Source organism: Falco cherrug, chromosome 7, assembly GCF_023634085.1.
Source record: "Falco cherrug isolate bFalChe1 chromosome 7, bFalChe1.pri, whole genome shotgun sequence".
Classification (NCBI taxonomy): domain Eukaryota; kingdom Metazoa; phylum Chordata; class Aves; order Falconiformes; family Falconidae; genus Falco; species Falco cherrug.
In genome coordinates, this window is record NC_073703.1 from 4472090 (window position 1) to 4495393 (window position 23304).

Sequence of the window (23304 nt, forward strand, 5' to 3'; positions counted from 1 at the left end):
CGGAGCACGCCGCAATCCTTCACGTAAATAGGTTTACAGGTGGCTTTTACTTCACCGGTTCCAGAAGCACGGGGAAACCTGCAGTTTGCTGGTACAGAAGCACTTTCTGAGCTTGGTTTGACAAAGCCTGACACACCTTAAGCTCCCAGTGAAAAACCACGTAAGAAAGCTCTCCGAGTTGAGTTTAGCTTTCCAGACACCCAACTCGGCATCTCAGCCTTACTGCAAGCGCCTTGGTGTGGGCTTTGTTACACTTTGACATCTCGGGTACAGACGCAAACACGCGCAAAATGCCTTGATGGAGCCAAAGAGCACCCACAGCTGAGCAGGGGCAACCCTGCACCCCGCCGGGCCACAGCAGTGCTTCCCCTAGGGGTATGTGATGTATTTATTACCATATGTACAGAGAGAAGCTGCCTGAGGAGCGCCTGCCATCCCTTACCCGGAGGGGCCCTGCGAGACCCCTCAGGCCCCTCTCACCCAGCAGAAGCAAAGTTGCACGACATGTTCGCACCGCTCCTGACGACGGCAGGGCCCGCGGGCACAACCCGCCCGGTGATCCCCGCTGAGGCCCAGGAGGCAGCTCTGCCTCCCCCTGAACAAACCCACCGGGTTCTACCGGGACCCGGAGGCCTCAGTTAGCACAATTTCCCCTGCTAGAGTTCGGTGAGCCTTAAGCCGCTGGGTGTTTTCCAGGCAGCTGAAATCCCACCGGGTGGAGAACAGCGGGTGCCCCCGCGGGTCCCCCCCCGGGCTCTGGGAAATGCCGAGCCCCCCAGCCTGGCCCAAGCACGCCCGGGCACCGGCGGCGCGGGGCGACTCCGGTGGGCCCCGGCTCCCCCTCGTTCCCCGAGCAGCCGCCGGGCCGCTGGATGATACAACCGGCCGCTCCGAGCCCCCGGGCCGCCAGCACCGACCGCCCGCTGAGGGAAGAAGCGGCCGCGGGGGCCCGCCTCGGGGCTGAGGGGCCGCGGCGGCTGCGAAGAGGCTGAGCGAGGCCTGCCGGGGGAAGCGGAGGGAAGCGGAGGGGCGGCGGGCCCCCCGCGGGGCGGGGGCGGCGCGGCCGGGGGCGGCGGGAGGCCGGCCCGGTGCCTACCTGCGGGGGCGCGGGCCTCGCTGCCGGCGGAACCCCAGCGCCGGGCAGGCGGGGCCGCACGGAGGAGCCGCACCCCGCCTTCCCGCCGCGCCGCCAAATGGGGAGCGCGGCGGGCGGGGCGCGCCGAAGGTGTTGGCCAATGGGAGGGCGCGGCGCGGGGCGCGCCGTGACAGCGGCGCCGGCGGGGCGGGGAACGGTGGGCGGGAGGGGCCGCCGCACCGGGGACAGCGCGGGGCCGTTCCCACCGCCCTCAGCCCGGCCCAGCCGCACGGCGGGCGGCCCCTGCGCCGCCCCCACCGCGCTCCCCCCTCAGTCGCGGCCTCGCCCCGCCCCAGCCACCGGCGCACCCCTACCTGCGCGGTGCCTGCGGCATGGGTTACGGGGGCGGGCGGCGGGACCTCCTGGGCAGCGGCGGCGCTCGGCGGCCGCGGCTGAACCCCAGCAGAACCCCAGCGCCGGGGCGGGCGGGGGGAGCGGAGCGGGCGGCCCGGCCCCGCCCCTACTTCCCGCGAGAACGGCCGGTAGGGGCGGGGCCTGCCGCCGGCCAATGGCGTGAGCAGGGACGCGGGCGGGCACTCCGGGAAGGGGCCACTGCCTATTGGCTGCGCTGTGCCACGCCCCTTGGCAGCGCGCACGTGGAGGGGCGCGGGGCGGGACCGCCCTTTAGTGAGGGGGCGAGGCGGGCGCCGGGGCGGCTGCCGGGTGGGGCCACTAAAATAACGTGTGAGGGGGGGGTTATTTTTTTACTAAAGTAATCTGTGAGGGTTTTTTAATTTAAAATAATGTGTGAAGGTTTTTTTTGTTTAAAATAATGTCTGAAAGTTGGGGTTTTTTACTAAAATAATGTCTGAGGGGTTTCTTTTATTTAAAATAATGTGTGAGGGGTTTTTTACTAAAGTAATCCGTGAGGAATTTTTGTTTGAAGTAATGCACGAGGGTCTTTTCATAATATAATGCCTGAGAGTGTTGTTTTGGGTTTTTTTCTAAGATAATGTGTGAGGGTTTGCTTTTTTTTTTACTAAGGTGATGTGTGAGGGTGCGGTTTTTTTGCTCAGATAACGCATGAGGGTTTGGTTTTTTTACAAAGATAAGTTGTGACTTTTCTTTACTAAGCTAGGGTGTGAGGGTCTGGGGTTTTTGGCTGAGGTGACGTGTGAGGGGGTCGGCAATCCTGTACAAAACGCTTCCCTGCAGCAGGGCGTGCGTCTGCCCGCTGGGGATCCGGCCCCCGCCCCCCCCCGCTGGGGTGCCAAGGGGTCCCCAAGGGGTCGCCCCCGGCTCTGCCCCTTCCCGGTGCCAGCTCCCACCATAAGGCCCGCTGGGCCGCAGCCGCCCCATGGTTTCCCGAGCAATGGCAAACTGCACCTTTCACAGATTTTACTGTACTTTTTTTGTCTAATTCTCTGTTGACGTCTCTGTTGCCAGGAAAACTGAATTTTACCTGTTCCTGCTCAGCGCACAGAAATCTCCTCCTTAGCCCTCTGCTGTAATGTGGGGTGACACATCGAGGCGCAGGGCACCGTCCTCCATGCTGGTGGCGATACCCAAGCCGGAGACACCCAAACTCTTCCCCCCACAAACAAACCACGTCCCTGCGCAGGGGCAGGCGCCGAGTTCCCCTGTAGCGCTTCCAGCTCTTGCCCCAGCTCCTGCAGAGCCACTTTGCTCAGCCGAGCAGGAGCAGCGTTCAGCTGCCCCAGGGGGTTTGCTGCCTGCTGCTGCTTGCAAAACCCCCTTTAGTGTTTCGCAGCCTTGCCCGCCCCACACCCCGGCCCCCTGGGCTGGCTTCCACCTAAGCTCACCCACCAGCTCCAAAAAAGCCTTTGCCGGGTGCCGGTGCGGATCTGGGAGCAGGGTGCTGTGGGGAGTGTGGGCTGAGTGTGGCGGGGGGCCCTTGGCATGTCCCGGCTGGATGGACCCTCGCAGCCCGGTTTGTGTGTGGGCTGCACGGAGGTGGCGGTGATTCGCCCCGCACCACCCGAGCCCACCTGCCTGCCGGTCTTTGATACCAACAGCCTCTCCGTGCTAAAATCCAGGTTTGGCGCGCTCCAGCTGGAAAAGGTGGCTTGACCTTCCACTGATTTTAAATTAACCAAGTAAGGCGGCACTCAGCAAGTGTCTTAATTACAGTGTTATCTTCATTACTCATTAGCAGACCCAGGAAGGTGCTCACTGGAGGTGAGGGCTCGGCATTGCCGTGCCACCTTCACCCTGTGGCAGCAGAGCACGGCCTTTCCATCTTATCTTCAGCACCCGCAGCGCGGCAGCGGTGGGAGCAGGGTGCATGTGTCACTTGGCACCTTACCGGGGCGCGCTGCAGTAAACAAGGACGTGTATAAAAAGCACAGATCTGGGTGTTGACCTTTGGTTGTGTTGCATAAGCTGGTGAAGGTCGTAGGCTGCAGGGACCTCTCAAACACTGGGAGTCTGGTGGCTTTGCAAAGCAGGAATAGTCTTAAAAGTATTGTTCTCTTAGCTTGGCCCAAAGTTTGTTCCCATGGCAATAACCACACATCCACACCCCGCTCCGTTGTCTAAGTTATTCGTTAGTCTTATTTGTCACACACCATGAAAACAAAATCACAGGGTAAAATGCAAAGTGATTTACAGATAATGAAAGGTTATTGCCTTCTGCTGTTCCTCTTTGTGCGCAGAGGGAGCGTGCGGCCGGAGCCAGCCACGCTGAGAAATCTCCATTGCAAATCAGTGCAAAATCCCACTGATGCTTTTACATTTGCCAGATGTAATAGGTCGAGCAGAATACATCTTTCTGCTTTCATGTAACAAGTTCTTGAAGTGCTGTACAGGAGGTACCTTTAAATGAAAAAGAAAAAAGGAGGGGGGAAAAAAAACCAACCCAAAACCCAGTTTATTTCATCAAAATGCAAGATTAAAAATAAGGTGTCCAAGTAAAACTTGAGGGCCCCTTTCTGCCTGACGTGACAGCACAGCGGCTGTCCCGGCTTGTTTAAGTGCTCTTAGGAGTCTATCTAAAAGCAAATAGTGTCCTCAAAGTGTATTGTAAAGAAATATTGCAGGTGCTTTTGTTCCAGCACGGGATAAGGGATTTCAGCACAGGCCTCATCTACTGTAATGCATTTAAATAGAGCTTAAAAGATGCGGTTCGCATGCTAGCATAAAAAAAATTTACATTGCAATTATTATCTTGTTCCAGATTAGCTGCTGTGCCCTGTCTGCGAAATCCTTTCTTTCCGCCAGCCCGATACCAAGCTCGGTTATTCTCCTTTCAGCCTCCTCCTACACTGGGCTCTAAGCTGATGATTCATGTATTAATATGCGGTTATTTGATGACTCCTCTACCTCCACTGCTGCTATCTGTCTCTAGCAATGGAAGGAGGAAATGAATTCTTAAAACCTCAGGAACAAATAGTCCATGCACGGAGATCAATCCTGCTCCCGCTGACGTCAATGGAAACATTTCCATCGGCTTCAATAGGGGCAGAATTAGTCCTATATATCAGATATTAGCTTGATTTATAACCTCGCAAAACTCCGTGTGGCTGAAGGGGGAAAGCTGTATCTGTTAAAAATAACTTGTGGGAATTAAGTGACTGTCAAAAATATTTCTCTTTCGAGGGGGAAACCAGCTCTTGGGGCTGTTGGTTCTGAATGGGGGGCTGCCTGTGGGGAGCATCCCAGCCCTGCTCAGCTGCGGCCAGTGCCGAGACCCCCAGCTCTTCAGACAGGGCTGTGATGAGTTACTGCTCTTTAATTAACTTCTCCATCCCATCCATCTCCGTTCCGAAAGCTGGATGGCTGCAGCAGAGCCGCTCGATGCCCCCTGCCGCGGGGCAGTCCCCGACCCTCGTCCCTGCAGGGAATCACCCGCTTTCAAAACAGTTTTTACTGCCCGAAAATAAGAACTTAATTTAATTCCAGAATTACCACTGTGGCCACACACAGTGCACCGAAGCAGCCGTGCTGGGCGTTAGCAGCGGGCAGAAGGAAAAGCCCCAAATATCCTCTTCTTACTGGGGCACGAGGGATGAACGCTGCCTCGGCTCACCCCTGGCACCCCCCGCTCCTCAGTCCCCAGCTCCACCAGTCTGGGACGAGTGGTGCTGGGGACAGTAGGGACAGGTCGCGTCCCCTCCCTGTACAAAATCTCACACCCAAACTCCCAGCTCTGGAGCATCTCCCTCCCCAGCCCTGCCAGGCAGAGGGAACAAGAAGACCCAGAAATCATCACCGGTCCTTCGTTTCCCTAATTAGAAGCCACCAGCTAATGAGATATCATCCAAGCAAAATATTAGGAGTCGCATAATAATTATATCAATGAAATCAACAACAATTTAACAGCAAAGGTTAATTACATTTATTTAAAAACCTGATAGACAAAATGATGCTCAAACAGTTGGGCAGACTAATTGAAAGCTAATGTTGCTCTTAAATTGAATTTCAAATGAATTTTACATCCATAGTTCATTTTGCTAATTTCATTCCTTGTATCCTGTAATTTGTTGGCAGTGATTGATTACTTAAGTGAATAATATCTATGTACCAGGACCACTTAGTAATAGAATATGCCAAGTGTGATCATACTGTTAATAAATACAGTTTCTTCAAGGTTTCTCTGTCTGGATTTCAGAGGAGCAGGGATGCGGTGCCGGGGGGGTTGGCCAGCTGTAAGCTCCTACTTGTAGTTTCTTTTTAACAACAGGTTGCAAAAACCTTCCTATGCTGATGGCAGCTGCCCCCCGCAGCCCTCCGGCAGCACTGATGCACGGCAGCACTTCATCACCTCTCAAATCCTCATTTTCATTTGCCAATGGATGAAAATTTATAAATTGAGGGGTTGTCAGGGAATATTCTGCACACAATATTCTGTGCAAGAAGTGCCGCAGCCAGCCTTCTCCTCTCCAACCTGAAACTGCGGACCCCTGATGTCCCAACACCGAGACCCCATGTCCCAAGGCTCAACCATCACTCTCAACCCCATCAACTAAAGCAGAACCCCAACAAGCGCTGCTGTCTCTTCTTGGCCTCTTTGAAGCATCCGCTGCTGCAAAATGAATGCAATTATATCTTAATAAAATTTTAATACAGGGAATTATGCACTTTGCATCCAACCAACAATTAGCTGTTGCTATGCTACAGCCAGAGTGTAATCACAATAATGAAGGCAGCCAAGGGAAGGCATTAATCAGGAGGTGTATCATTATCCGGCCTCACCCCCTGCCTCCCCAGCTCCTGATACGGAGCCTCCTGTTGCTTTAACATGAAAAACAACCCCAAAACAAAGTGGACCCTGGGCTTGGAGGGAGCAGCCCCTCTCTGGGCACCATTTCCCATCCCAGCTGTGCCTTGGTTTGGCCAAGGAGCCGAGGCTGCCTGCACCCCACTGCTCCGGCTCTGTGCCCACTCCAGCACTGAAACCCCACGAGCAGCAGTGATCCCCCCTCCCCAACTTTCACGTCTTTTAATCATTTATTCCTTGGATCCAAAGGAAACATCCGATGAACCGGAGATGTGGGGGAAAACGGCAGCTGACGGAGCTTCTGCGGATGGAAGGGGAAGAAATTCATTAATTTTTCATCGCCATGGCTGGGACGTGAGCAGCTCAGTATTCATCATGTCAGCAGTGACCTTGATGCTGCCTCCATCCTCCCTTGGAGAGCGGTTCCCCACCATCTGCTGAGCATCAGCCTGCCCTCCTGCCCGCCAGCGATGGAAAACACCCCGGGGTGGGAGCGAGCGCCGGCAGGCGGGTACCACTGCTGGCATGAGCAGGCAGGGAGCAGGCAGCTGAAAGCCTGCAAGATGCTTGCATGCTCTGGAGCAGCAAAACTACCTCCTGCAACATGCCGAGGGGGTGCAAGCCGGCACGTTGCAAGCCCTAAAACAGGAGGAGCAACCAAATTCCTCCCGACGAACCATATGCACGGCTGCAAAAGGCCGGCGGTGTGCGTGCTGGCGGGCAGGCTGCCAGCCGCAGAGCGGACATGCTATGTTGCGGTGTCCCCAAACACCGACGCCTTCCTCTAAAGGAAAAATAAAACCCAAAGCCCACCTGGCTTGCAAGACCCTCCTACCCTTCAGAAGCACAGCTGAGTGCTTCTCATCAGGGTGGTATCCCCATTTCTTGGGTGTTTTGCAGGATTTTCCCCCAAACCCCCTCTGCTTTGGGCACCCTGGTGCCACGATGCTGAAAAAGAGCTAAATTTGCTTTTTTTTTTTTGTTTTGTTTTGTTTGGAGATGCTGCAAGCGTCGGAGCGCTTCAGCACCCTGCAATTCAGTGGGGATGTGGAATGAAAATGATTATCAGCAGACGCATAATGATTCATTCTGTTTATAATTGCTTCAAAACGTAGGGAGAGTGGGGAGATGTAATTAACTCTTCTTTATGATTGAGATGAGTGTGTTTTCCTCGGCCATGTGATGCTGCCACATACAGCCACAATTTTTTTCTGGTGCATAGATGTATGCATGTGAATGGAGTCAATCTGGGAGTGTAGCTGAAATATATCCCTAAAACACCATAGCTCCACATGCAGGAGGAGTATGTATTTCCCTGCAAGCCCCAGGAGGCTGCGGCTGTCCTGATTTTCCCTTGGATGTGGTGAGCAGGATCTTACATCATCCCCTGATTGAAACAGTCCCCTTAGTGATGGCGCATGGGCTGCCATCGCAGCGATGCTGGTAAAGGGGCACCCTGGTCCATGCCCCAGAGGATCAGCCCAGGGGTTTGGGGTCACATCCAGGTTCCGTTTCGCAGCGTGGGTCTCTAAAAGACGCTGAGCAGGTTTGGTTTCCTCGGCTGAAGCTTGGAATGGACACAGAGCTGCGATGGGGAGTGCAGAGCTGAGGAGAGCCTGTGCAGAGCAAGCTGGAGCTGGAGGAAATGCCACCAGGGGATGCGGTGGGATGGAGAGGGAAGGGGAGCTCCTTTGCCACGTGGACACCGCTAACAGAGCTCCGTTCAGCGAGCTGCCTTCCATTTCCATCCTGCCACTAATCGAGGAGGCAAGGAGCCCACATTAGGCAAGGTTAAAAGAAAGTAACACTTGACTTTGGGATCTTCACCTTGTGCTGTGTGTTCATGGGGCACCGAGAGCCCACTGTCATCTGTCCATCCATCACGTCAGCCCTGGCCATAACCCAGAGGGGATCGTTACCCAGCCCATCTATCGTGCTGCCTGAAGCAGATTTGGCCACGGGGTTTGTGTCACGGCCCCATGTCAAATGATTTCTCCTCTCTAGCTCCAGATTTCCCAACATGCTGGAGCCGATTGCACAGCCCACATCCTCGCTGCCTCCCCAGTCACCTGCTGATTTAGGCTAAAGTGATGAAACCAGCGTCCCAGCCATTCTGGGATGAGGCTGGTGGAGTGGACTGCCAGCATGGCACGAGGGTCCCAGGTGTCACCCCAGGAAGCCCTGCCACCTCCCTGCAGCATGCCTGCCCTGTCACCTCCAACAGGAGGGACGGGGGCAGGGGCTCGCTGGGGTTGCAAGAAAAACAAAAGCAGGAAGGTGTATGTCCCAGTGTTGGGGGGTTCTGCCTCCCTCGCCATGCCTGCAAAGGGCAGTGGTGGGGCAGCTCCCAGTGCTGGGCTGGCACTGGGGACAAGGGGGCTCAGCACCTGCTGCTGCTTCAGGCCTCTGGCCACATTGGTGCCTTCCTGCAGCTGCCATGGCTAGGGCAAGGCTTTTTAGGAGGCCAAAGTATTCACAGGCAGACACACAGGCAAAAGAAGGAGCATTGGATGCAATGACCCAGGACGGGGCTGGATGCTGTGTCAGCTTCAGAAAGCAGCGGGGTTTGAGCATCACATCCCAGCTCCAGCAGTAGGAGGGAGGGAGCAGAGGGGAAGCAAAGCTGTGGATGGGGTTGGTACCGAGAGGCAGAGCAAGGCACCGCATAGCTCTACAGCCCAGGGCATGCCAGCAGCCACCCCAGCCACGTTCAGCTCTTGTGCCCTTCCAGCAACATGCCAACAGCACCCATTCTGCACAGCGCGATGGCCCAGGGACCATCGCACCGGGGGTGCAATCCTGCCCCACGGCACAGCTGGGTCCCTGGGCACCCGTGTTGTGCCCAGGGTGCGCAGGCAAAGCGGGATGCCCGGGAGCACACCATGCCGTCCCCATGGGTGCCTTTGCCATCAGATGCATGTCTCATCCACATTAATCCTTCCTTTTTCTTTTCTTTTTTTATTTTTCACACAACAGCATCAGTGTGCTGCCCAGGTGGCCTCTAACAGGCCCCGTAAATCTCCGCGGGGGGGGGGGGGGGGGCGGGGGGCAGCTCCAGTCCAGGTTGTTTTGAGCATCGATGGGCCACTGCGGCTCCCAGCATGCTGGCCAGGCACGGTGACACCCCGCACCCCGGGGACCCCGGGTTTCAGCAGCCCCCCCGTCCCACCAGCCATACCCAGGCCGGGGGACGTGCTGCCCACCCCCCTCACCCCAACTGCTGGGATAATCTTGTTTTCCTAGTGCAAAAAAAATGAAAAAAAACTCTTCTGCGCTGCAAGCCAGGGCTGGGACAGGGCGAGGCGGCTGCTAAGGTATATTGTTACAAATATATAATATTTCTTTAAAGAAAAACGTTGGGTGCTTTCTGGAAAGGAGCCGGGAGGGGGGCCGGGGGGCCAGGCCAGCACGCCCCGGCCCCGGGCGGCGGCACGGCCCCGGTTACCGAGGCTGCAGTGCCCTCCTGTGGGCACCGCTCTGCCGGCACCGCCGCCCCGCCCCGCCAGGGGATGGGGACCCCATCCCTCCGTCCCACCGTCCAGCAAAGTGATGCAGGACCCCATCCCTCCATCCCACAGCCGGACAAGGGGATGGGGACCCTGGCCCCTCTGCCCCAAAGCCCTCAAAAGTGCTTCAGGACCCTGTCCCCCCCGTCCCAGAGTGTCCTGGGGCACTGGTTCTTTTCTCCTCAAAACCCCAGCACGGATATTCCAGGACACCCACCTCCTCCACCCCACATAGCCCCAGGACCCCGTCCCCTCCACCCCAAAGCCCCGTGGCTCAGCCCAGCCCCTTCCCCTTGCTGTCCCTTGCTCGCTGTGCATCCCACTCTCCCCAGCTCTGACCGAGCGGCAGCCGGGAGCCAACATGGGCAGTGCAGCAGGATCCAGCTGCCAGAGCCCATCATCCCACATCAGTGCTGGCAGGGGCAGGCAGGGAGGCAAGGGCTGTGGGTTAGAAGTTTTCTTTGAAGAATTGGAAGCCGAAGCGCTCACAGTGCCTCCTGATGACTTTGGCAAGTGCTGGTGAGCCACAGAAGAAGACCTGGACTTTCCCTCTCCTCTCGTCTGCCACCTTCCCAAACACCTAGGGCACAGGCGAAAGGAGAAGAGGTGGTGGCACAGCTCGCTCCCACCCCAGCGAGGGCAGGATCCCTGCCTGCTTTGGCAGCTGCTGCCCAGCACAACTCAGCCTCCCCACAGCACTCACTTTCCCACGGGAAGGAGAGCCTTCCCCAGGTCTGGATATCCCAGTGCATCCTCCCACTATGAAGTGGGGCTCTCCCTAGCATCCCCCCTGAACGAGCAGGTTCGGGGGACATGGCTCCCTTCCCATGAGCAGGATTTTGGCAGTGAGGCAGGGCCAGCCCTCACCCTGCTCCAGTCTGGGCGGCCGGGCTGGGTCCTGGTCCGCAGCCCTGTGATCAAGTCCCTCTGCTCCTTGGCGGCCAGCAGGTCCAGGGCCATCTGCAGCCCGATGGCCTTCATGTCATTCTTGCTGAGGGCTGACGTCATGTACAGATGCATCTCCAAAAACCGCCCTGGATGTTTAAGGGGAGCTCGGCTGCAGATGGGGGGTCCTGCCCCACATCGTGTCCCCGTGGGTGGGGTTGGGTTCCCCTGGGAGTGATGCCAGGGATGGGGCTGGGCACCCCCAGGTCTGGGGGCTGTGCTGGCCAGCCCCTGCCTCCCGCTCACCTCCCAGTTCCTGCTCAGCCTGCTCCATTTCCAGCTTGGTTAGTAGGCTGACGAACCACTCAAAGTGCTTCTGGTCCCTGTTTATCCAGATGAAGTCAACCTGGAAGGACGCAGAAGTCTCTGCTTCGGAGCTGGCAGGTAGCGTGGGGGCCAAATCCAGCGGCCTCCTGCCCCACACCTCCCGGACCGGGCAGGATGCTCATGGGCTCTCCACCACCAGGAGCCTGTAGCCCTCCTGCCCCGTCCCCAGGGCAAACCTTGGTCCTGTGTCTCCCTCCACCTGCCCCTACCTTCCTGAGCGTCATCTCCTCGTCCCGCAGGTCCTCACACCACGAGTAGTGGCAGCTGGGGCAGCTCTGCTTTCGCTGGCGGTACCTGCGTGGGCAGCCACAGCCCTGCCTGCCCCACTGCTCGCACCCCTCAGACCTTTGCAGAGGGACCCCAAGCACCCGTTCCTCACTAGCTCTGGTGCATGCCCATGGCCAACCTCCTACCAGCAGGTTTCCCACAGGAGAAATCCCCGGGGCGAAGCCTAACACTGAGGGAAGACCCAGCTGTGGGTCTGGTGGCCACAAGTCCCAAGGTTAGAAGTGAGGAGGGTCAACCAAGAGGTGTGGGAGGACAGGTCTACCACAGCAGACATCACGCCTTGTGCCTCCCGAAGCCACGTCGGGGCTCATCAGGGATCGCAGAGCTCCACCGGCACGACCGCAGCCTGAGCCGCTGCCTCAGCACCAACCTGTACATGATGCTCTGCAAAATGGAGGCAAAGGGGGTGATGCCAATGCCCGCGCCGATGAGGACGGCGTGCTCCGAGGTGAAGATCCTCCGTGTTGAGGTCCCATAGGGGCCATCTATGTAGCACTAGGAGAGATGAGAAACCCAGGGAGAGACCCAGCAGCCTTTAGGTGCTAAAACAACTCTTAGGTTGCAGGCAAATGCAGGCTTATAGAGCCCAGATAGAATCTGGGGTCTGTTATAGGAGTTTTATGGGAGCAAGGGAAAAGGAGGACAGAGTGGGCAGGAGCATGAAGCCCTCCAGCAGTGCAGGGTTTCATCGGCCCCAGATGGGACCATCCGTGCACAGAGGCACACGTGTGGAGTGGCTGGGCACATGCACGGCTCCCCCCAGGGATGCTGAGCCCAGCCCTGCTCGCTGGAGCCAGGGAAGGACCAGGGCATCCCTCACCTTGATGCTGCAGAGCCGATGGGTCTCACCCAGCCCAATGGAGACCTGCGAGGTAAAGAGGGCAGTGACCATCTCCTTCCCACCTCTAATCCCTGCATGTCAGGTAACACTAAACCTGCTCGTTCCCCAGGTTTGGGGGTTGGGTGGGTTTTTTCCCAGCTGGGTTTATCCGGGCTGCGCACCCGCTTCCAGCCCCATCCCTCGGTCAGGCCCCAGGCACTGCTCAAGCCACTCACACGTTTCTGGTGGGACATCCCACCAATATCCAGAGCCAGGAACTTGTCACCTGATGATATCTGGATTGTACCCGGTTTGAGTACTGATAAAAAGGCGATTACCCAAATCCCCACACAAGTTGGGTGGTAAGAGATTTACAGCCACCATGATGGCCGGAGCAGGCACGGGGAACCTCTGCTCACCAAGGGACAGGTAAGAGCAAAAGGGTGATAGGCAAAGAAACACATTAAAACCGGTGCATGTAAGTGCTTTATCTGCAAGGACTGCTCCTCCAGCCCAGACAGAATCAATATCCTGAGAGCTCTTCACGGCAGGGGATAAAAGCTGCTAACGGTGGCTCTCAGCACCGTGGCATTGCCATGTTTTATAGCAGAGAAGTTTCTTTAAAAAGGGGCTTTTTAATGAGCTTTGGCTCATTTGGGGTGGAAGTGATGCTTCCCCTCGTTTCTCCAGGTTGGTCCTCCAGCCACCGCTGTGCTGACGAGAGCAGGGACCCCCTCCCTGCCCCGCCAGCACCAGGGGCTCCCCCGCTGCTCCCTGGGGAGTGCAGGTGTCTTGGCAGTGTGTGCTTACCCCCCCCGCCGGTGGGTGCTCCTCTCCTGGGGCAGCAGCGCCGGTGGCTTTGTACGATGTCAGCTGAATGGCTCCATCCCCGTCAGCGGCCACACACCCTCGCCCTGAGCCGGCCCTGCTGCAGAGACCTTCCTGGAAGCCAAAGGCCACGGCATCACCGGCTGCGATGCTCACAGGTATCCAGTGCCCCATCCAGCGGGGTCATACAGCCTCAGGGTGGGACATGACACCCTCCAAGGCTGCACAAGCTCCTCGCAGGGGACATGCTCCACGAGAGGTACCCCCAGCGCCCAGCTTGGTGCTGCACGGGTGGCTGAGAGCTGGGGTGACCCCAGCAGGAGCCACTCGGCAGAGCACATTCTCCTTTGCGTTTATGGAGCTGGCTGGGGGACTGACCATCCGGAGAGCCATCCACACGTGCCAAATGAAGACGTCACCTTGAGAAACCCACGGACACACCAGGGGGTCCCCAGCTCGGCAAAGCCACTGCCAGCAGCGGTTTAAGGTCTAACCTCTGTGTTTGCCTAAACCTGAGCCCTGTCTGACCAACCTGCGCCCAGCGCCGGCATCTCTTCTCCCTCAGCCTCCTGCTGAGCGGTTTTGGCTCCGGGCTGGGCAATTGGGGCTGCTGGAAGTATTCATACAGCTTGTTGGTCCACTGGCCCAGCGACCTGATGTGCAGCCAAAGGGTCTCTGCAGGATGAAGCAGAGCAGCGGGTGGGCATCCCATGTAAGGAACTGCCCTGCAGCCCCAGCACCATGGGTACTGCACAGCTCTGGGCTCGGGAACCCAGCAGCAATCCCCACCGATGTCCTGCATGTCAGCCCCGGGCTTGCAGCAGGGGACTGGGTTTGCTCTAACAGCCAGGTGAAGCCCAAATCCCAAACCTTGGGCAGCCGTGGAATCAGGCAGGGCATCTGGGTGCCATTCAGTCCCCACACCTTGCTTGAAATAACCCCAGTATCTGTTTTTATACAGGACTTATGTCCAGGCAGAGATGGAGGCGGGTGAGTTGAGGCGTGCATGAGCGCACGCTGCCCAGCTCCATGGGCATGGGCACCTCCCTGACCCCCAGGGGGGATCCGACCACCCAGACAGGGCTCATGCGATGCAAAACATCATCCCTGTGATGCAAAGCCGGCGAAGGATTGGCAATCACCTTGCTGCTCGGGAGCACTGCTGATGGTGAAGGGATGCCACTCGTAGGTGGCGATGGCCGGGATGTTCAGGTAGATGTAGTCTCCGGGCTTGTAGTGGAAAAACTGTGGTCTCTCGATCACCAGGTGAGTCACCTGGAGGAAAAGGAGACCAGAAAAGCTGGGAGCATCACACTGGTCAGTCTCTGCGGGGATGGTCTTTCTGCAGCCCATGAGCACCCAGGTTTGTGCCTCCCATTTTAAACAGTGGTCAGCACGAGACGAACTTACAGAAGTGACCTAAGAAATGAGTATGTTTTCCTATTCGCTACGCGGCTTCACTATCAAGCAAAAATCTCAGGGCTGGCCTCAAACCATTTTTTTGAGGAAACTAAGAGTCAAGGAAGTTGTCACTGATTTTTTTCATCATTTTCCTGATTTCTTCCATGTCCCACTGCTCCTCCTTTTCCCCTGTGTCAAATAACCAGTCTGGTCACTTGCAAAGTGCTTTTCCCCAAATTATAAACCACTTTGCAAATATTAAAGGTATTTCTGCAAGCCACAGCACCTCTATCCCCACTATCGCAGGAGGAGGGGCCCAGGGGGGCCAGGAGGGAGGTGGGAAGGGGTGCAGAGACCCCCGCAGGTGCAGACCTTGGAGGGAAGCAGGTTGACCTCCACGATGCGCAGCCCCCCAGCACGCCACCAAGCCAAGCCAAGCCCCTTCTCCAGCGCGAAGAGGCAGCCAGGAACCACAAACCACTTCCAGAAGTGGGGGCCGTGGAGGATGAGGAGGGTCCAGATGGAGATGTAGGAGAGGTGGGTCCAGTAGAAGACCTGCAGGCAGGGAGTGGAGGGACCAAGCATGAATCAAAAGCAGTGGAGCTAAATGGCGCTTCACGGTGAGGCTGTGCTGGGACATCCCGCAGGCAAAGGCAGCCCAAATGATGACGAAAAGCACGGAAACCCTAAAACTGCGAATCTGAGGAGCGTGGGGGTGTCCAAGAGTGATATCGGGGGGCACCACACCAGCTCATGAGCTTCTCCCCCACCCATGGGGCAGCACCTGGAGGGGCACCCACCCACCAGACCCTCACCCCGGTTCCCCCGCTCCCCAAGACAGAGCAGCTTGGGCACCGCAGTCGCACGGGGCCGCGGCAGGACCCACCTCGAAGTGGCCGCTCCGCCGGACGCAGGGGCTGGAGAAGGCGAGCATGGCGGCCAGCAGCCCCTGGAGCGCCAGCCCCGTCTGCGAGGCCGTGCCACCCAGGCCCCCCACACCGGGCCGGGCCGAGAAGAGGTACTCGGTGAGGGCATGGCGCCCGTCCCGCCGCGCCAGCCTGCCTGCGCACACCCACGGTCACGACGGGGAGCGGGGCACCCCAGACCTGCCCGCTCTGCACCCAGATTTTTGCTGCACTCGCCAAACTGTTGCCAATTTTTTTTTTAATTTTTTTTTTTTTTTGTTTTCCTTTTTAAACCAAACAGCACCCAAGTGCTTTGCTCGAACCTACTGAAAATGCCCCGTTTCTCCTCTCCAGAGCCCGCACGCGGCTCAGCGCCGCTGCCAGGAGGGCGTTTTGCTCCAGGGGGGCAGGTGCGAGCAGACGTGCTCCCCCGATGTGCAGAGCACGCAGCCCTGGCACCCTGCCACGGGGCCGAGGGGCGCACAGCGGGGGGGTGCAGGGCTGTGGGGCGCAGACCCCTCTCGGGAGCTGCGTGGGGGAGGGGGAGCCCTTCCCTGCCCGGCTGGGAAGCCACTAGAGGGGGACAACAGACAGCGCACAGGCAGCGCAGCACCGCGCACACCCTCCGGCCGCCTGCACCCTGCCTGCGGCCTCGCAGCACCCCTGGACATCTGCACCCTCTCTCCAGGCCCTGCACCGCCCTCCCTGGGACACGGGCAAGCCCCAGGGCACGTGCATCCCCTCCACGGAGCATGCGCATCCCCCCCCCCCCCCCCCAGGACACATGCATCCCTGCCCTGGGACATCAGCATCCCTCTAGGACACCTGCATCCCCTCCCCAGGACATCTGCATCCCTCTGGGTCATGAGCATCCCCTCCCCGGGACATCTGCACCCCTCTGGGACATGAGCATCCCACCTCAGGACTCAGTCCAGTTCCCTGCAGCTTTTCGTCAGTGCAGTGTGGGTGATGTCCCCTGCACCGAGGGGCATTTTCCACTTTAGCAGCAGGACTGGAAGGGGGGGACCCACTGCAGGGTTGATGTGGTGCGTTAGAGCAGGTGTTGCCCAAGATAAACCCATGGCCATGGCAGCTGAAGGGCTTCCCCTGCCCCCGAGCTGCTACTTACTGAAGTTGGCAACGTGGGCGCCCGTGTGAACAGCTGCCAGCGCCAGCACCACGTACCCCACGAGCTGGTGGAAAACAACGTGCTGGTCCAGAGGCAAAACCTTGGCGATGGGGGTAGCTCGCAACCAGGTTAGGCACCTCCGCAGCATCAGCACCTCCGGGAGAGGGGCAATCGGAGATGCTGGGGGGCTCAGCCAGGGGCTGGTTCCCTGGGGCTCCAGAGCCAGCTCCCTGCTAATACAGGGTGTCAGCCTGGAGAGCACCCAGAGGCACAAATCAAAGATGCATCTGCACGGTGCCGTGAGTGCCCTTGTCCCAAAAAGCTCGCAACCTCCCTAACCTGTTATTTATATTCAATTATTTAGAGGAGATGGCCCTGTCCCACAACTGCAAAAGTCCAAGGGCACCCTCCAAAGAGCCCCTGGCACAGGGATAAGGTCCCAGCATGAATGTGACTGTAAATAGCCCGGGTAACCATCACCCCGCACCCCCCGCGAGCTCAGCATCCCTCCCGGGACCCAGCACTCACTGCGAGGAAGGTGCAGTTGAAGTTCAGGCACTGCCCACAGCCCCGGGCCACCACCACCCACCCGCCGAGGCCGGTGTGCCGCAGGGCGGCCAGGGTAAAGAGCAGGAGGTTGAGGCCAACGTAGCCCCCCAGGAAGGCAAGCTTGCTGCGGTGGTTGTGCCAGTACGCCCGGGTCAGGCAGCGTGGCCAGCAGCTCTTCTCTGCAGGTGGTGGGGGCTTCAGCCAGCTCGCTGCACTGGGAGCAAAGGCATCGATTCCTCCTTGCCCGGAGGAAGGGGGAAGCTGGGGTGCTCCTGCACCCAAGTCCCGCATCCAGGGTGAGGCCATCCCTGCACCTATCCCAACACCATCCCCACACCCATCCTAGCACCTACACCTTCATCCAAGACCAGCACCCAGCTTGGCACCATCCCTGCATCCGAGCCCTGCACCCAGCTTGGCGCCACAAGGTGCTTGTGTTGCTTCTAGTGCTGGAAGCACCCCATAGCCTGGGCACCCCACGAGAGCCTTAACAAGAGCATAAATCCCACAAGGTGCTCCCAAGGGAACCAGCAGCCCTGCGGGACTGCCGGAGGGACCCACCAACACAGCTACCTGATGGTCAGGTTCTCCATGACCTCTGGGAAACCCTCCAGCTCCTCCCTGAGCTCCTCGAAAGTGATGGAGCCGCTGTGGTCCTTGTCGGCAGCCTCGAACAGGGCCAAGGTGAGGTCGCCCAGCCGCTCCTCGGGCAGGGCTATCGCGCTCTCCCGCAGGCACCACCGCAGCACCACGCGCAGCTCGTCCGGGTCGATGGAGCCGCTGCCTGCGTGGGGTGAGCAGGCACCGTGGTGGGTCATTGCAGGGACCCCCATACACCACAGCACCCTGACAACCCTATGGTTTTACCTTCCTCTCGCACCTTTAATGCAGAAATTGCCACCCTTCATTGCAGGCACAGGAGGAAACCGTGCCCAGCCAGACCAAGACCATGCCTTTGCTTATACATCAGCTGGTTTTAAAAACAGAAGTGACCTAACCAGGCATTTAGCTGCAGCAGCCACGCTGTCGCTTGGCTGGCAGAGCTCGGCGCGAGCAAAGCGATGCAGACACGCTTATCTGGCAGCCAGGCATGAGAGCAAACCAGCCAGGCAAGAGGCTCGGCTCTCGGCTCCTCGGCCAGCACTTTGTGCCCTAACAAGGCAGGGCAGGAAAAGCAACTCAAGAACTTTGTTTTTTTTATTCCCAGCTTTCCCAGCCGGTGGAGGAGGAAGAAGAGAGCGTGCTGGGATGCACAAATATCAGCGGGACAGAGAGCTGGTATTTGAGTGGAGCGGACACTGCTCCTCTCCACGTCTGAGGGTGAAAGCACGTTGTGGGAAATCCCAACATGTGGCCGGTTTAATTGTTGGCTTTCAAGATGGATTTTTGATGCATCCATCATGGGGTGAAGGCAGCGGCGTTATGCCAGGTAGACGCTTACCTTTAATGAAGATCCAGCAGTGAAGACCCATCTGCCCCGTTACCCAGCTGTACATAACCTAAGTGGGGACATGGCCCCAGCCCTGCAGCTGAGCGGCGATGCCCGTGCCTGGATGTTCAGAGGACAGCTGGGCTGCCTTGCAAATTGCAACTTTGCTCAAATAAAAAAACAGCCAGCTTCATCTATTTTTCATCACCTTACCATCCACATCATAAACCTGGAAGAGGAATCTCAGCTTGTCCATCTCGCTGCCGTGTACGAGCAGGCTCAGGGCTTTCAGCAGCTCCTCCAGACTAATGGTCCCGCTCCCGTCTGCATCAAACAGCGCAAAGAACCTCTCGGCGAAGAAGGACTGCAGGGAGGAGGGCAAACGCTCTCACGCAGCAGTGGGATGCTCTCCACTGGTCAAATCCTGATGCTACGAAGCAAGCTGCTGCTGCCAGCAATGGGAATTGCCTGGCAAAAGCTGGCAGCCATGGGACAGCCCGAATACAGGAGGGGGAAGGAAGGCTGCTTTTTGCAGGGGTGTATTGGCACCACAGCCAGAGGTGGCTGCCCGGCAGAGGGAGGGAGCGCCTGGGAATGCAGGGATGGACGGGGCAGCAGGGAGGGAATATTCCTTGGGAATAGCCAAGTGTGTTCAAAGGCAGACTGTGGATATCCAGTTGATTTTGCATTCTGGATGATTAATCCATGTTTTCCATTCCCGCTTGCTGCAGCGTACTGCTAGGTTTCTCTCTCTCTCTCTCTCTCAACATCATGCAATTCTATTTTTAAACTTAATTTTCTCTAAGCACAATGAGAGGCCACAGCTGGGTGTCAGGCTGCCAGTGCTGCCCGGCAGAAGGGACTCCATGCCCCAGCTCCCTGCAGCGGCACTCACCTCCTTCACTTGGAGAGCGCTTTTGAACTCTTCCAAGTTGATTTCTTTGTCCGCCCCCGCGATGCTCCCAAACTGCTTCGTCACCCACTGCAGCCACTCGGCATCCTCAGCCGCACTCATGGTGCAGGGACCTGCGGGAAGGGTGCAGTGCAGAATGGGCAGCAGCCCCTAGTAACCCCCATAGCCTTCAAAATCTGCTTTTTTTTACTGTTCCTGCCACGCTTTCACCGCCCACAGGCTCCCTGCAGCCTCGTGCTGGAGCGGCTGCTCTGCCTGGCTCGCTGGAGCATCCCTGGCTGATGGCCCTGAGCTGGGTCCCACAGCAGCTACCCTGGCACTCGGGCAGCCACGACAGCTGCAGCGATGACAGATGTCTGCAGAGCACGTGGGTGCTGCATCACATGCAACCTCAAATTTCCATGTACTGAAGAAATGAGCTGCTGAGTCCTCTTTGTACCTGCCACGCTACTGAACACCACCGTGAAGGTGCTGGCAGCGGTGTGAGCACCAACGAGGGGCAACTCCTTCCTTCTTGACCTTTCCTCCCAAGGCAAGCCGAAAGATGCAGCTGTCTGAGCCACCCCATGCCTGCATGCCCTGTGTGAGACTCTTGGTTGCTTTTACAGACCTGACTTAGCAAGCACCAACACACAAGAGGAGAAGATCTAATGCATTTGCACAGCGAGGAGCTGGGCTGCCCCTGCCAAGCATCTGGCACCTCCCAGGTCTTGCTTTGCCCTTGCAGGAGCAGACATCCCCGCAGGGGCCGTGCAGCTGATGGCCAGAAGAGAAAAAGAACCTCCTTAAACCAATCTGCAGCTGCCTGTGCAGCATTGGGACCACAGGCACACATGGCCACCCCAACCTGCCGGCTGCCGTGGGAGCAGAGCATCCCTGGGGGGGTCAGCCCATGGCCAGGCATTGTGCTCCCACTCCCCTCCAGTGCTGGTGGCCCAGCCCCAAAGGGGCTGTGGGGGAAGGAAGGTTTCCTGCTTGCTCCCTGGCAGTCCTGCGCAGTCTCCTCTTTCATCTCCTGCTCTCAAGCCTCTGTAGCTTGTCTGTCAGGTTAACCAGGTACAGCAGGTGCAAGTCCCAGTGCTGCCCCATCCCTTTAATCACCCGAGTGTGAGCAGTGTTGCACAGCCCGACGTGTTTCACAGCATGTGTCACGCCCACACCTTGATCCTACAATCTCCCTATAACTTTTGAGAGCTCATTTTCACAGACTGAACCATTCCCAGACCCTTTCAGCACCCAGTGGTAGGGAGGTGCTGCCCCTCTGTTGAGCTGGCGTGAAAGGAGGGATGCTCTGGGGTTTCCCTTTGCCAAAAAAAGACACAAACAAAAAAACCCAAAACAACAAAAACCAACCCAAAACCCAAACTATAGAGCAGAGAGATGGAAAACTTTGCTCCCCGCAGGCACTTGGCCCGTGCTCCCCTTCCCTCTCCTCTCCTGGATGGTCCTCGCCTCCATCCTCCTGCTCCATCCCATTTGGTCCCTGCCTTCTCGCCTCCCTGTCACCCTCTCCATCTCCTTCGCCAGACCTCCGCGCTTCCTTGAATCCTCCATCCTTCTGTCAGATCTGTCAGCAGCTCGCCAACAGAGTCCAAAATTACCACAGGCTCTCATTATCTTGGGAAAGCAAAAAAGAAATCAAGCACAGAGTTGCTGCATTCAACGAACCTTTTTACAACTCTGACCCAGTCTATGCTGCATTACCCCAGCCCGCTCCTGTGGGATGTAAAACGGGGGTCTCAGCAGGAGGACCCGGTGTTCCTGGGGAAAACAGGCAGTGACAGAGCAAGTTTGGGCAATGCAGCTGGGAGCAAGGCACAGGCTCCTGCTCACACGCAGGGAGGTCACTCCCGAGCCCTCTCCTGTTTCACACCGGTTTTAATTTATCGTTTCTCCTATCTTACAATCACGCCCAGTTTTGTCATCGGGTCTGTAGCTGCAACCTGGTTCTTCTGTCGCTGCATAATATTTAAAATGTAGCTGATCACAGCTGCTGTACGTTACTCTTTTAATTTCCTTTATTTTATATTTCTTGCACCATTAGGCAGTGTAACCTTGGGAAGCGCGCGCCCTGCCAGATCCAATAAAGGGCTTGTATCCACCCGGTGCTTCAACCCGTATTTACCGGCCGTCAGGAACACACGGGGAAGTGTCTTTTTCATACTGCAACCTTTATTCCTTTTTGAACAAATCCTACTTGTACGGCACTAAACTGTGACTAAACTGGGGAGGAGGTTGCCATGGGAATGTCAGAACCAGAAACCAGGTAGTAAACCATTTCGGCTTTACTACTCTGGCTGATGTCACGGGTGCTCCAGGCAGTAAACAAGCGGGGAAGCAGGGAGATGTTTTGTACGCTAAGCGGCAGAGTTTCGCTTCATCACCAGAGCTGAGGCAGTCGATCCCAGCTGGAAAGCTCCCTTAGTCTACCTACTTACTTGTTTACTGGAAAGTTTGCCGAGCTTTGTACAAAAATCCCCCTCGGACTCCAGGGAACTGCAGACGTGGCTCAGGTCTCCAATGGAAACATTGCCCAGGGCTCCCGGCTTGTGCTGCGCGCAGACCTGATGTCCGGAGCACCCACCGCCTCACCGCTCCTCGCTTTCCATCCCAGTGTCACCGTGGTGTCTGTCCCACAGATTGGATGGCAAAAAGCAGGGAGAAACGTGGAAAAGCCAGCAGAGTCCAACCAAACTTACAGGAAAGCCCTGTACCTGCCCTGCAGTCAGCACCTTTTCCCTCCAGACTCAGTATCATGACAGAAACACAAATACATCAGGCAAGAAGCACCTCCTTGAGTCACGACTGAGTTGTTCCTCGTATAAGGGCTTATCTCCCTAACCACAATAAGGCTTTAATTTGCACTGATGCTGAAACATATTACAGTAAGCAGATTTTAAGAAAGTACAAAAAAGATATATTTCAACCCAACCAAGAGCTGAGAAATAGGTGCTATAGACGCTGCATCCTACCGAGCTTCACTGCAAAGTAACACAGCTTCGAGGGGGTTGTTCTCCCTGTTTCTCAGTGCAGCCGTATTTCTTCTCAACTGTGTGTATTTTACACAGAGTTGCAGCTTTCCCTACTGGGATCCAGCAGAAACCAAGCACACATTCTGAACTAACACTGCCAATTCACACTCCAGGAGAATTTATTTTAAACCTGTGGCAATCCAAGGTCACAAAACCGTTTACTAGGGAAAGGGGAGAGCGAAACAGGAATCACCATCAAGTATGTGCTGGATCACACAGTCACAAGCCCCCATTTATGCTCAGAGCATCTCCACTACACCAGCGTACTGTAGATATCTAGAATAAAAGAGACCTTAAGCTTGCTAATATTATTTAATAAATTGTGGTCTGGCTGCCACAAAAAGAACACACGACAATGCCTTCAGACACCGGCCAACTGCACGGAGTGGGTACCCGAATATTTACTCCCCTTGGAGCTGGCGCATGTACCAGCGCAAGTCTGTTTTATTTCAGTTCTTAAATTCCTCATCTAAGTTTATGAAAATAAGCCTGATGAGTCCATTTCTTAAGAAAAGCACTTCTGTTTTCTGTGCCTGCAGAGATTCCCCTCTCGGGCTTTCAAAGATGACCACAAACCCGGAATTCTGGCACGGCGCCGGGCTGTACGAGGGCAACCCACGCCGCGCAAGGTAGCCTGAAGGCAACGGACCCGGTTCTACCAACACCCAGAGCAGGCTTAGAGAAAGCTTAAGAGCCCCAGTGCAGGTTGCTTCCATTTAAATCACTAATGAAAACTACATTCTGGAGTCAAATTATACATCTGTAAAACTTTACAGGACAGTGCCTCAACTGCCCGGCACTCCCACACCAAAATCAAATGTACCAACACGTTCAAGGTCCTTAGAATCAGCAAAACAGCCGAGGATGAGAAATTGGCAATACCCCAGCAGCAAAGAGCGAGGCTCATGCCTGCCTGAA

At 56.9% G+C, this 23304-nt stretch overlaps 2 protein-coding genes across 7 annotated transcripts in view; both read right to left on the reverse strand.

The window, feature by feature from the left end:
• The window catches only part of GLCE (glucuronic acid epimerase), a 55630-nt gene extending 54030 nt beyond the window's left edge, over positions 1–1600 (reverse strand). For 2 of the 6 annotated variants that reach the window (XM_055716202.1, XM_055716201.1), the window contains exon 1: positions 1450–1597. In XM_055716202.1, coding sequence (XP_055572177.1) covers positions 1450–1469 — 20 coding nt within the window. In that variant the 5' untranslated portion in view covers positions 1470–1597. Of the gene's footprint in view, positions 1–1096; positions 1188–1449 lie in introns of those variants that run through there. The other 4 variants (XM_055716204.1, XM_055716203.1, XM_055716206.1 and 1 more) reach the window with 4 other exon arrangements.
• An 8516-nt stretch (positions 1601–10116) lies between these two features.
• NOX5 (NADPH oxidase 5) lies at positions 10117–19459 on the reverse strand. Its single transcript, XM_055716539.1, has 15 exons — positions 19337–19459; positions 18655–18805; positions 17586–17796; positions 16992–17226; positions 16464–16617; positions 15316–15491; positions 14802–14984; positions 14171–14303; positions 13561–13703; positions 12201–12245; positions 11751–11875; positions 11302–11386; positions 11012–11111; positions 10688–10854; positions 10117–10400 (listed from the first exon to the last, which is right to left on the reverse strand). Exons 1-15 carry the CDS (start codon positions 19454–19456, stop codon positions 10269–10271), a joined length of 2160 nt encoding a protein of 719 aa, XP_055572514.1. The 5' UTR covers positions 19457–19459; the 3' UTR covers positions 10117–10268.
• Between the last annotated feature and the right edge of the window lie 3845 nt (positions 19460–23304).